At 45.1% G+C, this 21,094-nt stretch overlaps 1 protein-coding gene across 1 annotated transcript; it reads left to right on the top strand.

The window, feature by feature from the left end:
* Positions 1–3,006: 3,006 nt before the first annotated feature.
* On the top strand, positions 3,007–20,054 carry LOC125407643 (dehydrogenase/reductase SDR family member 2, mitochondrial-like). Its single transcript, XM_085698533.2, has 9 exons — positions 3,007–3,091; positions 10,615–10,807; positions 11,528–11,705; positions 12,243–12,344; positions 12,936–13,006; positions 18,380–18,431; positions 18,740–18,874; positions 19,462–19,517; positions 19,818–20,054. Exons 2-9 carry the CDS (start codon positions 10,668–10,670, stop codon positions 19,927–19,929), a joined length of 846 nt encoding a protein of 281 aa, XP_085554659.2. The 5' UTR covers positions 3,007–3,091; positions 10,615–10,667; the 3' UTR covers positions 19,930–20,054.
* Positions 20,055–21,094: the final 1,040 nt, after the last annotated feature.

Below are 21,094 nucleotides of genomic sequence, written 5' to 3' on the forward strand. Positions count from 1 at the left end.
GCAGTGTTGTGCTTTCTCAGGCCTGATCACTAACACATAATCTTCTGCTCCGTGGTTCTGCTATAGAAATTCAGAGGCTGCTGTGCTCAGTGGAAAGAAGCAAAGATGTGTAAGGAAAGGGTCCCTACATAATACACAAAACATCATTTGGAGCTGATTTGTTTTTATTTTTAGTTAACATGTCATTTTGTGTATCTATGGGGCTCACTGTGGCATTTCAGTAAAGATACATTTTATAGAACGATCAATTCAGAATAATTATCGTCTTCGTTTCCTTTAGCACTTGTCATTTCTTTGTCTGTGGAATAGTCAAAACTCCTCTCTTCTAGTTTGTATTGCTGGCATAGGGGTATGCATGGCTTCCTTCCAAAGATCTCTTGTAATTATTTGGAACTACGTGGTCCTTTCTTGCTATCTACAGCCACCGTGCTGTGCACTCGCACATCAGAGCCGTCTGGCTGTAACTTTGTGTGCACCGTGAAGTCTCTCGGCAGTCTCTTCCTGCACAGTCTCCTGCAGTAGCCACTATGCTACTCCCCACTTTTATGGCCCCACTTTTCCATATTCCATGTGTTAGTGAGATCGTGTGTTATTGTCTCTCTGCGTCTGGCTCATGTCTCTTTAACACAAAGTCCTCCAAGTCCATCCATGCTGCTACAAATGACAGGAGTTCATCCTTTGTGGCTGAATAGTGTTCCGTTGTGTGTATAACGCTTGTTTCATTGGGTGATGTGATTCCGTGTCTTAACTATTGCTAACTAGTGCTCTCACTCTTAGAAACTTTAAGACCCAAATAATCCTTTTCTTCTAGAAATTGCCTTGACCATGATGTCTTATCATAGCAATAGGATGGTAACTAAAGCAGACTCCCTGAGACTAGAGTTACAGATGTTTTTGAGTTGTCATATGGGTGCTGGGACTTGAACCCAGACCCTCCGAAGAACATCCAGTGTTCTTAACCTCAGGGTTTTCTTTCCAGTCCAAGTTCTAGTTTTCGTTGTTTGAAAAACCTCCATACTGCTTCTGTGTCTAGTGTACTACTACACATTCCCACTAACAGGATGCAGGGGCTTCCTTTTCTCCACAGTCTTACTGTTTTATGTTCAGCTCATTTGCTAATAGCCATTTTTACTGGAGTGGGTGGTATATTATACAGAAGAGTGAGCTAGATCCATATGTCTCACCATAGACCAAAACCAACTCAAAGCAGATTAGAACCTGGTGGGGTGATGCATGCCTTTAATCCAAGCACTTGGGAGATGCATGGATTTCTATGTGTTCAAGGCCGGCCTGGTCTGCAAATTGAGTTCCAGGCCAGACAAGACTAGACAATAAGATTTTGCCTCACAAAACCAAACCTAACAAACAGCAACAACAAAACAGATTAAAGACTGGAAAGGGAGGCCCTAACTCTGGAACTAATAGAATAAAGAAAAAGAGAAAGGATTCATGACCTTAATCTGGGCAAATAATTCTTTAATAAAATTTCAAAAGCATGAGAAACAAAATCAAGAATTGACAAGTGAGATTATATCAAATTAAAATGCATGGAGACTTCTCAAAAACCAGGAAGAGAATCGCCATGTGAGCCAGCAGTGCCGCTCCCTGGTGTACAGTCAAAGAACTCTGTATCCTACCCCAGAAATATTTGTCTGTATGTCTATTGCGGCTCTGTTCACAAATAGTGAGAAAATGGAATCATCCAAGATGGAGTGAATGCATGAATGGGTAAGCAAAACATGGTGTGTCTGCCCAGTGAAATTTCATTTGGCCATAATAGAAAATGAAATTATGAAATTTGTAGGTAAATTAGTGGAACTGGAAAATATTGTATTAAATAAGTCATTCAGGCTCAGAAACAAACATGTTTTCTATCATACACAAATCTTAGCTTCTGGTTGTTGTATATGTCTATGCTATATCTATATGCATACATATATTTATTTATAAAGACCAGGAAGCTATAAAGGAGTTCATCAGGTGGGTGTTGCTTTAAGGAGAGATAGGGAGGGTAATTGCCCTAGTGTGACGTGAAAGATGAAGAGAAAATACCAGTGTTGGGACAGTACAGTGCAGATGGGCCAGGGAGGTGGGGGAGAGGAGGAAGAACCACCCCACATTAGATATGCATGAAAATTTTAATTTAAAAACATTTGGTTTTCTGTCCTGTAAAGCAACCGAAACAGTAGAACAAAGAGCCAACCTACAGAATAAGAAAACATATTTGCAAACTATGCATCTGATAAGGGTTAATATCCAAAATAAATAAGATACTCAAAGAAATAAATATTGATAATAAATAATAAGTTGATTAAAAATGAGCAAGACAATGATGGATAAGGAAAGGTCTCATGGAACCTTGTTCCACCCACCTTCCATCTCCTGGGGCTATTGGCGGCTGATTACTGTTGGGAGGGGGTCATTGTCTTCAGTGGTGTACCCACGAGTGAATTACCCTGTTCCAGTCAATAACGATACACTCATTGCTCATGAAGGCATCCTGGTTAAACTCAGTAAGTCATGAAACAAAAGAAAATAAAACAAAAAGACAAAGTAGGAGTGGGACTTGGGAGGAGTGAGACTTAGGAGGAGTGGGACTTGACTTGGGAGGAATGAGACTTAGGAGGAGTGGGAATTGACTTGGGAGGAGTGGAGCTATTTGGGAGGTGGATTAGAGAGGGTGGAAGACAAGTATGATCAGAAAGCTTTACATACACGTGTGAAATTGGCATGGAATAGTTTTTTAAGTGGGTAAGAAACCTGAATTAACAAGTCACAAAAGTAGACGCGAATGGCCACCACGTGTATGAAGAAACGCTCCTCATCACTATTAGATAAATGCAAATCAAAATCATTTCTACTGTAAAGTGGAAGGCTAGTGCAAACTGAACTTCAATTACTCAGCAGTGTGAAGGCTGGAAAGAGGGCAGGGAAATGTCGTGGGTGTGTGCTGAAGGAAGGAGGAGCTGGTGGACAGCCCAGCTTAAAAGCATACACAGGATGGATAACTGCCCAGGCACCCTTGGAAGCTGGTCCTGACACTCCAGTTCCTTACGGGCCTTGAATACAGCCCTTGGGATACTCCATCAAGGTAAGCGTATGTTGAAATTCTCTCTCCTTCTCTCTCTCTCTCTCTCTCTCTCTCTCTCTCTCTCTCTCTCTCTCTCTCTCTCCAAAATTCCACATTTCCATATGCTTGAGACGAGCAGCCTATTCCATGGGCAAAAGAAAGCTACAGAGCAGTAAACAAGAAAACTTTCCAATGGGCAGTCACAGCGACACTCATTCTCACTGTGGTGGTTTGAATGTGAATGGCCCCTATAAGTTCATGTGTTTATTTGTTCTCGTTGGTGCAACTGTTTGGGAAGGACTAGGAGGTGTGGCCTTGCTGGATGAGATGTGCCACAGGAGGTGGGCTTTGAGGTTCCAACTTCTCATGCCAGTCCAGTTGGTTCTCTCTCTGCCTCATGCTGGTGGCTCAGATCTAAGCCACTGGCCCCATGTTGTGCCTGCTTTCCTGCCACCATGCTGCCAAGATGGACATGGACTCACCCTCTGAAACCACTAGATCCAAATTAAACTCTTTCTTTTATCAGTGGCCTTGATTATGGTGTTTTGCCATGGCAACAGAAAAGTAGCTAAGGCACATATGAAATGTTCAGGAAAGACTAATGACAAAATTGTATTTAAACTACAAAAAGTAAGTCAAAGTTTCCTGAGGCAGACGTGGGATTGGAGGTTAGTTCAAAGAGGTGTGAATGAGTCTTACTGAGCAAATGGTCTCAGATTATGGAGGTGTGGTGACTCAACTACTTGGAAAAGTTGCTGTCAAAATTGATTTTAGTGTTTAAATTCGCGACACCTAAAACTGGTGGTGGTGAGGCCACGGACCCTTCAAACTCAGCCTTCAGATCTTCACTCTCTGTAATGTGACCTTCCCTAAAGTTCACCTGAGAAAGTACCTCTGCTCAAAGTGCTGCAAGTTCACTTTCCAGGGACACTTTCATCAGCCCGTTCAAAGATGGAGGAAGCCACCTCCACTCTGCCCTTATTGTGCTGTGAGGTGTTGATTCAGAGTGAAGACTGCCGCTTGTCAATCAAAAACCTACTGGGACATGGCTACTTTAATGATTGTCACCTTAGGGTTTCTTACCCTTATACTTGATCTGGTTAGGAGCAGCTCCTGGTGTTGGAAGCACAGTAGTCTTGGAAGCTGAGCTAATGCAGCTGGGATCTTACTGGAATAAGCAATCCAACACCAATGAGAGTGGAAGAGAGATGTATTCACCAGGGGACCAAAGTCAGGACAGCTCCTGACAGGTCTGGGTCCCGGGTTCAATTTGTACTCTCATTTTGTATTCTAAAACCGCAAGCTGGGATACGCAAGCCAGAAAGATCGGTCAGGTTGTTAAGGGCAATGACCCATGGTTTCAGATACTTCTACGGGTCATTCTGTTCCAGGTATCCAGTGAAGTCGTGCTTGGCACTAGGCCACCCAAGCAGTGCTTTAAGAGATTTGCTAAATGAATCAATAAATCAGTTTCTAAGAAGTGGTCTTTTCTGCCTTGGCCTAGTTCTCTAATTCTGAATTCTGATGTTGTAAATGGGCAGTGTACATGTGTTTAAATGTGCTTGCTTCTGCTTCACCGTTTCCAAGGCTTATCTGTGAGGTGTGCAAGTCCACTGGTGAGTCAAACTGATCTAGTCACACTGTCGCATTTTTAAAGGTAAGATAGAATAAAAATTCATGAAAATTCCACTTGATGTGAAACCTTTCTGTGTGGTTTTGTTTGTTTTCTGGTTTTGTTTTGTTTTACCGGCAAGGGCATTTTTGAGACTCACACGCCTGGCAAAGTAGTTGTTGCTGTCTTCTACGGTGCTCAGGGTGGGACACAGCACCTTGGACGTGCTGACAAGCACCAGAGCACTGAGCTCCACTCCAGCCCTCTACAGCCAATCTGATCAAGTTATGCCATGAGATACACAACACCTGATTTTTTTTTTTTTTTGAGAAACAGTCAGGATGCTTTTTAATGGTTGAACATAAAATCGCCTATAAAGCCAGTAGCTACATCCCCACATGTATACACAGAGAAATAAAAGCATTGTCTGGACCCCAGTTTGTAAATCATGTTCGTTGCAACAGCCTTCATAGCTTGCACCTGATTTGAAGAGCGTTTTGGCACGGCCCAGCTTCATATTCTCTTGACCATTTACTCTCCAGCTCGCTCTCAGCACTCTTTCCCTTTCTTCAGTCCCCAAACCTTTGACTCTCAGCTCACAGTCCCACATCTCACTTCCCTGAGAAAATTAGGCAGTGTGCTTCTGACCACATGCCTCCCGTCTTCCCTCGCGCTTACCTACGTTCTCTCTTCCGAGTGAATTATAGATGCTCTTAGGCTAACTGCCACCTTCTGCAGCATTCTGTCTCCATCTCCGACGGCGGACACTCCTCACCGGTCTACTCTCTGTCTGAACTGACTGTCTCACTCTCGGTCCTGGATCATGGTGCTCGCCCTGAGCAGCTCACAGTGCTGTTGCCCCCCCATCCCACTTTAATTACCGGTCCGTCTAGCAATCACCCCGTTTCCCTCTCGGTTTCTTTGGATAAAATAACAATAAATAAATAATCCTTTGAAAGGGTTGGATCTATTTGTTCATCTGTCTTCCTGACATTATCTCTGACCCCTCTCTGCTTGGGTTCTGCACCCTCTTTCTTGCACTGAAACCTGTTTTGTGGTCATCACTAATAACGTCCTTAGTGCACAAGCTGACAGTCAACCCTGAGCCCTTAGGTCACTGCAGTTCCCAGCAGCCATTAACATGGCTGCTGGTTCTCCTCCTTGGAATTCTCTCTGTTTGACTTTTTCCCTTCTCTTTCAGTTTTATTACGATGTGTGATAAATGTTGTATAACCTTGATTTTAGCATTATAGAATGTATGCATATATTGATCATCACATGACATGCCATAAATACATATGTATATATGATTTTTTTTAGTATTAACAGATATTTTCAAAAACCAAAACCATTGTATGTATATATTGAAGTGTACCTTGTGCTCTTTATTTTGATTGTAGGCATTGTATATGGCATTATTACATAAAGACATTTCATACAAGTAAAGTTTGTACATTGGGCATATCCCTTTCACCCATTTGGTTTTGAAGACACAGAGTGCCTAGTTTTCTTCCTACTTTTCAAGAGAAAGAGTTGGTTTGAATAAGAATAGTCCTCAGAGACTCCTGTATTTGAATGTTGGTTTCCCAGCTGAAGGACTGTTTAAGAAGGACTAAGAGGTATGGCCCTGTTAGTGGAGACGTGTCACTGGTGGGGGGAGCGAGCTTTGAGTTTTCAAAAGCCTCTGCCATTCCCTGTTAGCTCTCTCTATTTATGAATCAGATATAGTTCTTAGTTACCGACCCAATGACATGTCTGCTTGCTCCCTGCCATGCTGCTCACCATGATGATCGAGGACTAGTCCTCTAAAACTGTAAACAAGCCCCGAAAAGATGCTTTCTTTTATATGTTGCCTTGGTCATGCTGTCTGTTCACAGCAATAGAACAGTAACCAAGACAGACAGACAGAGAACATTGATATGACTCAGCTTTAATCCCTGTCTTTTGAATGTATTCACCACCAGGTAGACTGTGCCAGTCTGCATGATAACTCCCAAATATCTGCTGGCAGCCTGGCCCTCTCACCAATGTCAATCGCAAACGTGGGCACCCAGTTGCCCGCTCTATGCCTACAAGGGTATGACTTGATGCTTCACATTCAGCGTAAGAAAATGTGCTTCCCTGATGGGCTGACGGTCATTCTAAGCACACCTGCTGCAGGACTCCCCTTTGCCTAGATGCGATCACTGACATTTCTTTTTTATTGTTTTTATTGAGCTATATGGGTTTTTTTTTCCATTTCCCTTCCTTCTTCCCTTTTCCCTTCCCAATTTACTCAGGAGATCTTGTCTTTTCGATCACTGACATCTCTGATCATGGTCACTATAAGGCATAAGAAGACCAAAAAACAGCCAAGCATATCCCCTGAATTGCATGCATGCTCCCCCCTCCCAAGTACAGTCTGAGAGTTAGGCATCAATGCAACAGGGGCAGACAATGCCGGAGTCCAGGTAACTGCAGTGTGACTTGTGTGGCTTACTCAGGATCTCCTTACCTGGCACCTGCTGCGTCACTTCCTTCAATAATGAGTGGCTGCCATACCTTTGTCAGCTTTATGACTAGAAGCCAGACCAAACTGAGCAGCTCCATTCACGCAATCCTTTGAAGCAGTCCCTATAAAACAAAAATATGGTCACATCAATATCTGACACATTCAATTCTCCTATTAAATTCCAGTGGCTCCCACATGGCCTCTGGATGAAGTCAAACTCCTTGTGACTGTTGACATTCCACAGTAGTGGTTCTCACAATCCCTTTAGGGGTCCCATATCAGGTATCCTGCATATCAGATGTCTACATTACTATTCATAACCGTAGCAGAATTACAGTTATGAATTATGAATTCTTACAGTTATGAAGGAGCAATGAAATAATTTTATGTTTGGGGATCACCACAACATGAGGAACTGTATTAAAGTGTCGCAGTGTTAGGAAGGCTGAGAATCAGAGGTCTTGAGGGGACCTCATCTCAAGTCACTTCCTAGCACCTACTTCCTGTTCCAGGCTCTGTGGTGATCTCCTGCCGTCCTTGCCCCTCCTCATACTGTCTTCCTTGCCTGGTATTCAATCCATATTCCCAAACTCCTTTCTGTAGTCATTTTTCAAGAACCATCCAGAAAAAGTTGAATCAATTCATGTGTACTACGGTGTTTATGTAACATGAATACATCAATATTATTTTATCAGAGAAAGTCTGTGGAGTGTTGATGAAGGAAAGGTAAAATATTCAAAATGGTGGTGGTTAACTTGGTGGCATGTCTTATTTTCACTTTCTTCTGTAACGGATGATTTTTTTCAAAGTAAAAATCGTGACTCTCACACAAACATAAATTGAATAAGTGCCAAAATGTTTACTAGCAAGTTCATTACTGAGGGGCACCACTAAGACATGCAATCTATCCTAAAGTGAATTCAGAAAGTCTCAGCTATGTAAAACAAACACTAAAAAAAGTAAGTTTGCTGATTAGACACAAGGCTGATCTTCCACTCTGGATAAGGCGGATGAGTTGGCAGTCTTCAGGTGGTGTTTATTGGCACCCTGGACAGGCATCACTGGCATTGTTATCAGTTACTGGAAGCTCACTAACTTGTGACAGGTTTCAGGACAAAGACATAGAGACCCCCACCGATTCTTGTCACCCAGAAGACTGCATTAGACAAAGTGCAGCTGCTATGGTCACTGTCATCACCGTCATCACCATTCCCCCCAACCACCACTGGTGACACCCAACCCATTTCAGAGCCAGCTACATTCTGTCTTTTACAAATTTTTCCCTAAACTTTTTTTATAAAATTTTCCATTTAAAAAAAATTACAAAACACATATATCCTTTTTTATTAGCATTAGCCCTTGCTCTAAAACCCACAACATTAGAAGTACTCTTTCCTAAATGAGTTCAGGCATCTACATCTCCTTCTAGGGGTTTTGTCTGACCATCCTCACCCCAAACTAAGTACCTTCCTTCCCTGTGTGCCCCCAAACCTGTGTGAAGTGCATTCTACCTCTACCAAGTTTGCCAAATTTTTATTTATTTTTCTGCAATCCCAGCTCAGACTGAGTGTTTCTCAGTACTAAAATCATGAGAGTCGTCTTTGTTAGCCAGTCCAGAGCAGGACACACACACACACACACACACACACACACACACACACACCTTCATTGAATTAATTTAAAGAAAACAGTGCATGTCTGGATTCTGTATCTTTTTCAGGGGGTGGAGAGGAATTGGAGAAAAATAGCAGAAAGTGACAAAGAGGCGGGGCCGGGCAGCAGGGGGTAGGAGGTGAGGGTGGGGAGGCGGGGGCGGGGCGAGGGAGGGGTATAGAGACCGAGTCAGAGTTAGTTTTTGTCCCCCCCCCCCCAGCAGCTGATGAGTACAAAGAATTATTATGACCTTAGACACATGAAGCCCCTTATATATGGGACTAAATCGCCTTCAGTGACATTCACGAACCGTGATACAGGAAGAGAAAGAAGGCACGCTCTCTCTTTTGAATCTTCAGCGACCCGGGAAGTAAAGCCCCACGATGAATGAGAAGTACAAGAGCTAAATCCTAAAACCATGGATCCGGTTTGTCTTTAGGTTTCTTCAGCCGCACTTGTCTGCTTTGATATTTACCCAAGATTTACTAAAGTCAAAACGCTTTAATGAGAGCCCTGCTTTCTTAGCTGCGCTCATAGCTATAGATCTGGGGAGGTTTGAACAGAAGGTCAGACACTCAAATACAAGGAAAGCACAAGTTACTTTGTACACAGTGCCTGGTTCACCCAACACCTGAGCACTGGCAAGGCCAGAATGACTACTTTAGGATAAATATCTTGACGCTAGAGTTGAGTTGACAGAGCTAACAGTTTGGGGAGAATGGTCCACCCTTCTAACCCTAAGAAATTTGACCCACGGATCCAGTAGGGCCCCAAGGAAACCTTGGTCACTGAAGCCAAACCCCCATTCTTCCATTCATTCATTCGGCCCAGCAGACAGCAACCAGCAATGGCCAGCACCCAGCACCTGCTAGAGCTGAGCACCCAGCACCATTGCTCAGGCTCAGGGAGCCGAATGTTACACGAAGAGCAAGCACAAGAGCCGCACAATCATTCGGCAGAGACGATATTGGCTCTGAGGCTCGGGAAACACCCCGCCCCCTTCACACACACACACACACACACACACACACACACACACACACACACACACCGGCACCAAGATAAAAATGAAGAACAGTCTGGAAGACTTGAAAAATGCAGTATCAGTGAAACAAGAGGTGCAGTGTGTCCTAAGGCTTGAGATAAGATCAAAGTCGTGAAACTTGTGACCCTTAAGCAGTCATTGAGTCGCTGCAAAGCCTTTGGTCCTTTCACGGCAAACCTGTGAATTAACTGCTCATCATTCTAAGGAATCTCAATGAACGGATGTTTGTTGAACCTCTATATGTAAATGTGAGCACTTGATTCCAAGGTAGCCAAAAAACATTCCAGTTTAAAAGGTTGGACATGGGAAATCTTAAGCTCATAATCACTGGACTAGATAGTACCATTAGACTCTTGAGTAGACCCAGGCAGGTCCAGCCTACAGCCCATGACAACTAAGAATGCAACCCAACACATTTATAAATTTTCCTTTTGGATTGGATTCAGGCATATCCCCAAAGACACCAAAGAAAGAATGGTGTCCTATTGCAACAAAAACTTCCCTTCCCTCCCTGATGCTGGTCCTCCGTGCCTGCTCCTCACCATTGGCCCCGGAGCACTGAGGGAGTGTGGAATAGTGAATGTTATATCAAAGTGTTAGGTGCTCCTGCTAGACTGAACTTCCACTAGAGAGTCCTAGACCATGCCAGGCTCAGCCCAACACAGAGTATCAAAATAAACCCCTCCTTATAAGATCTGGTGCTGTAACTATGTTTGCTTCTTTTTTTTTTTTTTTTCTTCTAGAGGTCACCCTCTCTGGACCAAGCTCACCAAAAAGAAGAACAAACAGAAACCCAATGTTTAGGCCTCTGATCCAGGGCTGGAAGGGGCTCCCAGTCCCTGTGTCTGCACTCTCTGTGAGAAGCACCAGTAATGGATCAAACTGCAGACTTACACTGGCCAACAAAGTCGCTGTGGTTACAGGATCCACAAATGGGTGAGAGCAACCCGTTGGGAACTCGGAAGCTGTGGGTGTCTCTGGGTTTGGCTGACCTCCTTGTCCTAACCTTGGCCCCACAAGCCATGAGGCTTAAGAGTCTTGAGAATATGATTCTACTTAGAAACTCCAAGGGACTGGAGATAAAACCAGTGCCAGATGTGTTTGTTACCAGCATGGCCCAATACAGATCATTCCGTAATGAATGGGCCCAAAATTCAGTAGGACACACGAATGTATGACAGAGTAACTCATCAGAGGAAGGTAGAAGGAATTCAACCATTGCTCCAAACTTCTGTTAGTCGAAGGTAGTGCTATGTGGGTTGCTAACAACATCCTTCCATGCTGAGTACCTGTGAGCACTCAGCAGCGTTCAGAGACCTGGGTCAAAGAGCTCTACAGCAGCAACTGGCTTGGGGACCTGGATGTGGCAGTCAGTTGTAGAGATGAGGTCAAAATCTGATGAGAGACACAGATCCAATTCAGTCTTCTTAATAATCCAGAAGTAGGGCATGAAACTAGCTGCTCTGGGTCCGAAGAGAAAACTAGTTTGATGCCTCGGGGCAAAAAAAAAAAAAAAAAAAAAAAAAAAACAAAAAACAAAAAACAAAAAACAAAAAACAAAAAACAAAAAACAAAAAACAAAAAAAAAAACATAGCAAGAAAGAAAGGGGTCAACCCAATTCTGAACTGTCACATCCTTTTCATACTTGCCCACAGGATTGGTTTCTCCATTGCTCGGCGTCTGGCCCAGGATGGGGCCCACGTGGTCATCAGTAGCCGGAAGCAGCAGAATGTGGACCGTGCAGTGGCCGCACTGAAGGAGGAGGGGTTGTGTGTGACGGGCACTGTGTGCCATGTGGGGAAGGCAGAAGATCGGGAGCAACTGGTGGCCACGGTGAGAGTAAAGGGCTCCAGCTTCTGTGATCCACACGAGGGCAACCAGTTAAAGACTCCATTGCAGGACCTGACTCACCACCATGACACTCAGTTCTGCTTGACAGTCCGATAATCTCCCCTGAACAGACCTGAGCAGGGAAAGGACACGTTCAGGGCAGGAGGGAGATGTTGGAGTGGGAAGTCCTTTAGGAGGGAAGGAAGCTGCATCCACCTGGTCCTCCTGGAAGACCAGATCCTGGTTCTTAGCCAGATCTAGAGAGTCCAGGAAAATGGAGAGCTGACCAGAGTATTCCAGGAAAGATGTGTTGAGGAAATGGCAGGTTGGGGTGCCCAGTCTGGGAGCACAGAAGCCATCTGAGCTGAAACCCAGCTCCGTCCAGAAGTTTGGCTCCTGAAGAGAGAACCAGCCATTCTCCAGTCTTGCTTAGGGTTGTTCCTCTTCAGGACTGAATCCAAGTATATTCCCAGACCAACCAGAATGGTGTCCCATGGCAACAACACTTCCCTTCCCCCCATGTCTCCTCCTCCCCTGCAGGTCCTGGAAAGCTGCGGGGGTGTGGACTTCCTGGTGTGTGCCGCAGGGGTTAATCCCTTGGTGGGGAGTACCCTAAGGAGCAGTGAGCAGATCTGGGACAAGGTGAGAAGTGGGAAAGCTAACCAGAGCTGGTAGAGCGCCATCCTCAGCATCTCAATAACCCTCTCCCCGTGTAAGTTTGCACACCTAGGAGTAGTCCTCGGATTCCACACATCTGTGCTGTCCTAAGCTCACTCACACAGAGCAGGGCCAGGGGTTCAGACTCCTGAGCCTCATTTTCCCATCTGTCAGACGGAACAAAGTTCTGATCTTTGTTGAAGTTCTGATCATCTAGTGAAGTGAATGTCTTTCTCCCTTGCCCAGAAATGTTTATTCTACAACACTGGCCCTTAGAGGCTATAATCCTGAAATTCAACCTTTCCTGGGTTCCCCTGGTGGTATCTGCTGTGACCCAGGTGAAGCAGGTACCTTTGGAGCTAAGAAAAGATATCCCAGACTTCAGGATCTCAGCTCCCAGACACATCAACCTGATCCCTTCAGTACTGAACCTCAAGATGTCGCCCTTACCCCCATAAAGGCCTCAATAAATTTCCTTGGCAGAAGCATTGTGTACATATTCTACATTGCATGTTTCCCGCTATGAAGGAACACTAAACTGATCTATCTCTTCTCTCTTATTTGCTCTGATTTCAGATCCTGGGTGTGAATGTGAAGGCCCCAGCCCTGCTGCTGAGCCAGCTGCTGCCCCATATGGAAAACAGGGGGTGAGGATCAGGAAGTGGGAAAGGGAGGAGTTACCCGGTATGGAACGGGGAGTAGGGAAGCAAGAGTGTGCCAATAACACAAGCACAATAAGTTTGTCTTCCATTTCGGGGTCACTTACAGAAATCAAAGAACCCTATCCATTATTGTGCCCAGAAAATGCAGCGGTTCAGGAATTTGTCGATGAATCTTTTGAAAGGAGACTAGGAGTGGGGGTGGGAGGTATGGGGAACGTAAGGGGGTCCAGAAATAGGAAGGCAGGAGTTCCCACAACTGTCCCGGAATCCAGAAATGAAAGTGACTTCTTTCCGCACGCAGGAGCGCAGGCCACAGAGACTGGTGGACCTGAGGTGCCCAGGGCATCTCTGTAGCCTGCTTCTCTGCCTTCTGTCACAGGTCGGGACAGAGACCGGCCTGATCAGCTCCATCTAGTTTCACCTGTGAGGGAGACTGGGCACCGACTTTCTCTCTTTGGGTTTCCCACTGATCTCAGTGACTTGAGATGTTTCCTGAAATGTGTTCTCCGGGAGTTGAGCGGGTTTTTTGCTTTTGTTTTTGTTTTTGTTTTTGTTTTTGTTTTTGTTTTGGGGGGTAGGAACCCTGTCACTGTTTTCCCAAGAACTCTTTCGCGTTCTCTGTAGCGCAGACACACCCTGTCAGCGTTTGTTTTCCTCGTCAGCTGGGTGTGGCGGCTGTCTTGAGAGGTCAAGGTCAGCAGCTACCTGGCTCGGTCTTGTTCTCCCTGGAAAATGAAGCAGGTCTCTTCTCTTGCAACCACTCCTCCTCTGAAGATGCGCATCAGCAGTCTTCTGTGCCAGCACGGCCCTCACTCTGTAACTCAGAGCGATGAGCCGAGGTTGTTTCTGGGCCAAGTACTTTGCACATACTGCCTTAAGACTCCGCTTCCAGGACTGGGCATGTAACTTGGCACACGTGGAGTGCGTTCTCAGCATGCATAGGGTCCCCAGGGAGAAAAGAAAGCCAGTCTCTCTTCCGGCTGCACTGCTTCCCTGTCTGGTCCTGTGTTGGCGTTCTGAGTCCAGCAAGCACAGGCCAAATACTTGGTACAGGCCGGGTGTTGCTACTCTAGACACAGCTGTTGCCTGTGAAATGCAGCCAGCACTTCTCACTATGACGATGAAGTCCCGTCCCAGTTCCAACACAGGCATGCTGTAGGATTCGACTGAACCATATTTTCAAAAGTGCCACATTTGCAGGATAGAAATGGCCAAATGTCTTTGCCCATATTCTCATTCCTCCCACTCTTCGACTGGACTTTGGGAGCTCAGTCCAGTGCTCCCATGAGAGTCTCTACCTCTGTTTCCATCAGTTGCTGGATGAAGGTTCCATGGTGATATTTAAGATATTCATCAGTTCTGAGTCAGGCAACAGTGGCACGCACCTTTCATCCCAGCACTTGGGAGGCAGGTGGATCTCTGTGAGTTCGAGGCCAGCCTGATCTACAAGAGCTAGTTCCAGGGCAGGTTCCAAAACTACAGAGAAAACCTGTCTCGAAAAAAAAGATATTCATCAGTCTGACTACAGGGCAAGTCAAGATCTGGCCCCCTCTCCTCTATTGCTTAGGGTCTTAGCTGGGGTCATCCTTGTGGATTCCTGAAAATTTCTCTCAAGCCAGGTTTCTGCTCACCCTATAATGGCTCCCTCAATCAAGATATCTCTTTCCTTGCTCTCATCTCTGTCCTTCCTCCATCTTGACAATCCCATTCCCTCAAGTTCTCCTCGCCCCTCCTCTTCTCCCCTCCTTTTCCCTTTCTATCCTCCCTTCTCCCCCACCCCCGTGTCCCCAATTTTGTCAAGCAATCTTGTCTATTTTGATCTATATATGTTTTTCTTAGGGTTCACTTTATTACTTAGCTTCTCTAGGATCACGAATTATAGGCTCAATGTCCTTTGCTTATAGCTAGTATCCACTTATAAGTGAGTACATACCATATTCATCTCTTTGGGTCTGGGTTACCTCACTCAGGATAGTGTTTTCTAGTTCCATCCATTTGCATGTGAAATCAAGATATTATTGTTTTTTACCGCTGATGGGTGCACCCACTGAAACAGTCTACTTGAGCTAATGGGAGCTCACCAACTCTGGCCAGAATGGGAAGGAAAAAGCATAGGACCAAACTAGTCCCTCTGAATGTTGTTGACAGTTGCATGGCTGGGGTAGACTGAGGGGCCACTGGCAGTGGCACCAGGATTTATCCCTACTGCTTGTACTGGCTTTTTGGGAACCTATTCTCTTTGAATGGATAACTTGCTCAACCTAGATATAGTAGGGAGGGCCTTGGGCCTTCCCCAAAGTAATGTGCCTTATCCTCTCTGAGGATTGGATGAAGTGGGGTGGGAGGGTATGTGGAGGGAATGGGAGGAGAGGAGGGAGTGGGAACTTGGATTGGTATATATAATGAAAAAAGATAGTTTTTTTTAAGAAAATAATAAATTATTTAAAGAGAGAGGAAAAAATGGCCAAGCAGTAGTTCATAGAGTGCAATGCAATCCGATGGCTTTGGATTTTTCTTTTAGCAGCATGGTCCTGCCCATCAGAGGGTGCCCTCTGTGGGAGTCCAGTACAAACAGACAAAAACAGCCAATGCTGGGGCTGATATGTGGATTATTCTGTTTCCTGGTACCTGACCTGGGCACCTCTGCAGAACCCAGCTGCACAGAACTAGCTAGAGAGAACTAATGAGAAGACTGCGCGGGCTTTCAAGTCCGCGGCCTTTAGATGGGCACCCATCACTGCTGTGCGTCCCTGCCGTTTACAGTCTTCAGGTCTTTGTCTGCTGAGCAGGAGCTCAGACTGTTAACGGATTCGTGAACAAAGCTGACATAATAAATGCCAGCTCCCAAATGAAGCAAAAAAAAAAAATCTATGTATGTATTTACTATAAGAAGTAATAAGTATTATTTGAAAGTAAAATGGCCTGCAGTTTAGTTTATCATATAAGTAGTACAGATATAATTTCATAATTAAATTCAGCTTGCCATTTATAAAAATATTAATTTATTACTATTATTCTGAGATCTAAGCAAGCAAAATTGCTTCAATTGTTTTTGAAGAAGGCAGAATGTCATGAAATGAATTCCATTTAAAATGTTTCCATTCAGTCTTGCCTATTTGCTAAAAATCCTAATTATCCTTCTTCATGACCCAGTTTAAATGGAGCTTCCTGTGTGCTGGAGAAAACAGCACTCTCAACTTGAAATTCTATACTCAACAAATGCATCTCTCAGAAACCCAGGGTAGGGTTACGGCATTCCGGGGCAGACAGGCGTCAGTCACTGAAGGACATTCTAAGCCACTTGCTTCCTGCAAGAGGAATTAGACAGCCAGTCTGTAAAACCTATAAAACCCGAGACAAAAATTGGAGTGAAAGGCAGAGAAAATAGGAACATGAGCAAACCAAACCATCTATTCCGCAAAACAAAAATGTCTTGCAGGTTTCAGAGAAATAAAAACATACAAAAATAATTTTCACATCAGAAAGATAGAAGTGGAGTTACACTGTTAAGACATTTGTATGTTATTTAGACAGAGCAAGGACATTATATTTTAATTAGTTAAACAGCTCCATTTTCCTTTCTGCACAGACAGCTCCAACAATGGCCATAGAGGACAACATAGATTTTTAAACTAATAGGACAGGGAGGTAGAGACAAAACAAACAAAATCCAAAAGGAAACAAAATCAGACAGACGAAAGGGAACTGGGGTAGGACTTAAAATCCAAAGAATTGAAGGTTAGATAGTAAGGGACTCTTGGTACATCGGTAAAACTGTTAAAATATAACAGTCACCAAGCTGGGGCCAGAGAGGTAAATAAAGTGCTTGCCTCAGGAGCATGGGGACCTGAGCTTGCTCCACAGGACCCACATAAGGAAGCCATGTGCTTCACCACTGCAGGCCCTCACCACCCATCCTAGCCACAGAGGCAAGAGAGCTCAGTGAAACAACCCTCCTCAAAGCGCACAACACCCGAGCATGACACCCAAGCATGTTCTTGGATGTCCAGACACACATGCACTCACACACTCATGTACACACACACATACACACATACACACACACACACACACACACACACATACACACACACACACACATTCAAGGGAGGAGGCTGGAGGAGGAACAAGAGAGACAGGGAGTAATATAATAAATAAATAAAACCAAAAATGTATTTTTTAAAAATAGTGCTTTGGACAGATTGCTAGTGAAATTGATGAAGGGAATAACAAATAATATCAGGAATAAAGACAAAAGCCCCACTAGAGATGCAAAAGGCAATAAAAAGGCATGAAGCAAATGATAATGCCAGCCAGAAAACTTTGTGATAAACACAGGCTGAAATTGTAATGAAGCACAATTTTTTTTAAGCATATACCCTACCAAAATTAATTCAAGGAGGCATAGAAAATGGTTCTAGTCTATTTTTTCTTATTTTATTAGGTTTTGAGAACTTCAAACACTCGTTTTGATCATATCCATCCTTCCCCTCACTCTTCCCAGAGCAACCCGCCCCATCCAACTTCCTGGCTCTTTTTTTTTTTTAATTTCTCCTGTCCTCAGCCCAGGGCAGGTCGTCATGCCCACAGCTCTGTGCTGAGAGTAGGTCTGAGCTGAGCGCGTGCAGATTTTGTGCACGCCCTCACTACAGCTGGCATTTATCTGAACAACTGTTCTGCCATGTCTGGAAAACGCAGTTTCACTGTAGTCAACCAAAACCTCTGGTTCTCAAACTCTTTCAGCAGCCTCGTCCTGGGGAGGAGGGGGTGTGAGCCAGCTCTCCCATGTAACTGAGCGGCCCAAGAGGTCTCATTGTCTTCACCTTGACCAACTGGGGGCTTCTGCGTCAATCCACATCAGCCACTGCAGAAGCTTCTCGAATGAGGGTTGAGAGATCCATGGATATAAATAAAAGTTACTAAGAGTCAGTTTGGCAGGCGGTGGTCGTGCCCGCCTTTAATCCCAACACGCGAGAGGAAGAGAAAGGCAGCTCTCTGTGAGTTCAGGGTCAGCCTGGTTTATAAAGCAAGTTCCAGAACAGCCAGAGCTACATAATAGAGAGACCTTGTTTGAAAAATAAAACAGCGGTAAGTTTATACTATGTCCATTTAGCAATAGTAATAGTAATCCATAGTCAACATTTTTCCAAAAACAAAATCCAAACGCAGACGGCCTTTCTGTTAATATAACCTGATAAACATTATCGAGGACATAGAGAGAAATGAAGATAAATCCTGCCCGGCCTAAGCCGTTCTCCGTGACTCCCATGCCTACCATCCCCCAGCACCAACTCTGTTCTCAGTCACACATAAGATAACCGTGTCCAGCTTATGTTCTGTCCCTCTTTATCTTGCCAGACAAGGTTCGGTGGTCCTGGTGTCCTCAGCTGCAGCCTATGTACCATTTCCTGTGAGTATGGCTCTCTGTGACTCCAGTCAGATTAGAGGAAACTCCCCCTTTTTAGAAAACGGGGTGTGTAGAAATAACCGACGTTTCACAGAGGCTTTCTCAGAACTGCTCATAGGCAAAAGAGGCATTTCATCTTCTGTAAATGCGTGTAGGAGGAACATGTGCTGTCTCTTCTGGACACTGACTTCCAAACTTGGTGATCAGGATACTAACCAGGACAGATTCCCCGAGCAGAATGCAGGAAACACAAGTGTCTCTTCCTTGTCCTCAATTCCAGTTGCCCCATCTAGTCCTCTTTCTGCCCTCAGAAGCTGGGAGTCTACAATGTCAGTAAAACAGCCCTGCTGGGACTAACCAAGACTCTGGCAGTGGAGCTAGCGCCGAAGAACATTCGAGTGAACTGCTTAGTTCCAGGCGTCATCAACACAGACTTCGGCCGGGTGGTGAGGACCAAGGGCAAGAAGCTCATCCAGCCCCTGAGTTCTGGGCACTTGCCGCCTCCCAGATATGCCTCTGCTCTCTTTTTTATAAATCTCTCATACAATCATCCTGACCAGAATTTCCACTCCCTCCACACCTCCGAGTTGTCGGCCTGCCACCTCCCTTCTCCCAAAGATCCACTCCTCCTCTTTCCCTTCAGTAAAGAGCAGTCCCCCAGCGATATCAGCCAAACACAGCATTACAAGACACAAGACCAGGCACCAACCCTATCAAAGCTGGACGAAGTGACCCAGTAGGAGGACAAGGGTCCTACAAGCTGGCAAAAGAGTCAGAGACACCTCCTCTCCCAACCCCTGCTTAGTTGCTTCTGCGGGCCGTGTTCTCCTAATGGGACCTGCAGTTTTAGGCTTAAACCTTTGGTCTCCTTTTTGCTCAGATGTTCTGGTCCACAGCTTTGGGAATCCACATTAGAATCAAAACCAGGGTGTCCCCACAGAAGCCCTTTCACGAACATACGGCTTGCGCCCTGCAGAGCCCATGTGACTGCATCCTGTTTGAATGGGACTCTAACTTCTGACCTTGCCTTTAGCTCACTGAAGACCCGGCCTTTGTGGACCATTTGAAGTATGTCTTTGGAATGCAGAGGTAGGTTATCGTGAGGCAGACTCCCCTGTAGATCTGAATTAGGATGACCTCAGAACCTACGCGAAAGATGTGACGTCAGAGTCTGCTGCTCTGCAGGTCATTAGCCATTCCCCTTTCAAGGATCTGAAGATCCCCCCAAAGGCTTGAGACGGTCTCTGTAGCTCCTCGCAGAGCCCACAAGCCTCCGCTTGGAGATCTTTGCTTATTCCCACCGGGTCTTGATTCTGCAGCTTCCCACAAGAGCATGGGGCTGATGTGGAGGACATCAGTGTTTCAGCCTCCTCTCCTCTCTCCATACAGAGTGGGTCAGCCTGAGGACTGTGCAGGAATCGTGTCTTTCCTGTGCTCCCCGGAGGCCAGCTATATCACTGGTGAGAGCATCGCGGTAGCTGGCTCGTCCCCCCACCTCTGAGGGGCCTGAGCGCAGGCTCCCCTCCCCATGTCCCTAAGGCCATAGGCGATAATGTTTTAAAAATAGGTCTGTGTTCCAAACGTGTACACTTTGGGTCAAAGTTTTTAGAGAAATAAAACCTCATCAGAAAAGAGTTTGTAATGCAAAACTTGATTAAAAGGAACAAAACAATCTCAGTTTGCCAGAAAACAAAACGTGGGGCTCAGGAATCTTGGGTAAAAACAAGAAGGTGTAGTTGGGCAGGGAAAGTGCTAGAAGCAAGGACAGTAAATTGGTTTTCTGTGCGCATTACTAAATGCTTTCATGCGGAGTATTTCCTAAAGGGTCCTGGGAGCCTGGTCTCTTAATAGCTGATTCTGCAGCTAAGGAAGCTGAGACTTAGAGTCAATGCTCTGAGAAGACATATGTAGTGTGTGAGCAGGAGCTGAACTCAACTTTGCTTCTACAATAGGGTGGAAGAAGCCTGGAACTCATGCCCGAGGGAAGAGCATTCCCCAGGATGTTCATTCTCCCATCAGGTTCATAGCTAACTGCTTCCCTGCACACGCCTGCTGCAATGTGCTAGCTGAATAAATCCTTTGTCTTCATAAGCTTATTACCTCAGGTATTTCCTATAATTATGGGAAGCTAGCTAACATACACAGAATGACAGCTGAGGTTTTCTTTCTGAAAACTCAATTCCAGGGTTCCCCAGAGTCCAAACATTCTCAGATAGTCGACACAAACCATCACTGCCCCCTACCTCGACTGGGTCAGAAGCATCGTCACCTGAAAGGAACAGAAAATAAATATCTCAGTGCCCTTCTACTGACCCTTAGAGAAAGAAGTAAGCAAAAAGAGAATACAGAATGGAGAGAGCCGAACAGAGGTATAGAGAAAGGAGAACTAGAACCCAAACAGAGCAGTTTAGAGACCACACCTGTAAGAAGCAACACAAATTACATAGCCAGACCAACTTGGAGAGCTCCTACCCCAGATGCTAAACCAGTGAGTGGGTATACTGGATGAATTCCTTAACAGCACACATCACACACACACACACACACACACACACATGTACATATGTACACAGAGCAGGTGTACATGGACTATGCTCTCAGAGAACCTCAAGGCTTCTTCCTTGAGTGAAAGAAAGAGAAATATTCTAAGGGAAACCAACATCACT

Source organism: Myodes glareolus, chromosome 12, assembly GCF_982192425.1.
Source record: "Myodes glareolus chromosome 12, mMyoGla1.1, whole genome shotgun sequence".
NCBI lineage: Eukaryota > Metazoa > Chordata > Mammalia > Rodentia > Cricetidae > Myodes > Myodes glareolus.

What these genes read in the sequence shown, in the direction of transcription:
- LOC125407643 (XM_085698533.2), top strand. Translation starts at nt 10,668, where the DNA reads ATGTTTAGGCCTCTGATCCAGGGCTGGAAGGGGCTCCCAGTCCCTGTG. An exon ending in GTGAGCAGATCTGGGACAAG is followed by an intron (nt 12,345 to 12,935) that starts GTGAGAAGTGGG and finishes CTCTGATTTCAG; the next exon opens with ATCCTGGGTGTGAATGTGAA. An exon ending in CCCCATATGGAAAACAGGGG is followed by an intron (nt 13,007 to 18,379) that starts GTGAGGATCAGG and finishes TTATCTTGCCAG; the next exon opens with ACAAGGTTCGGTGGTCCTGG.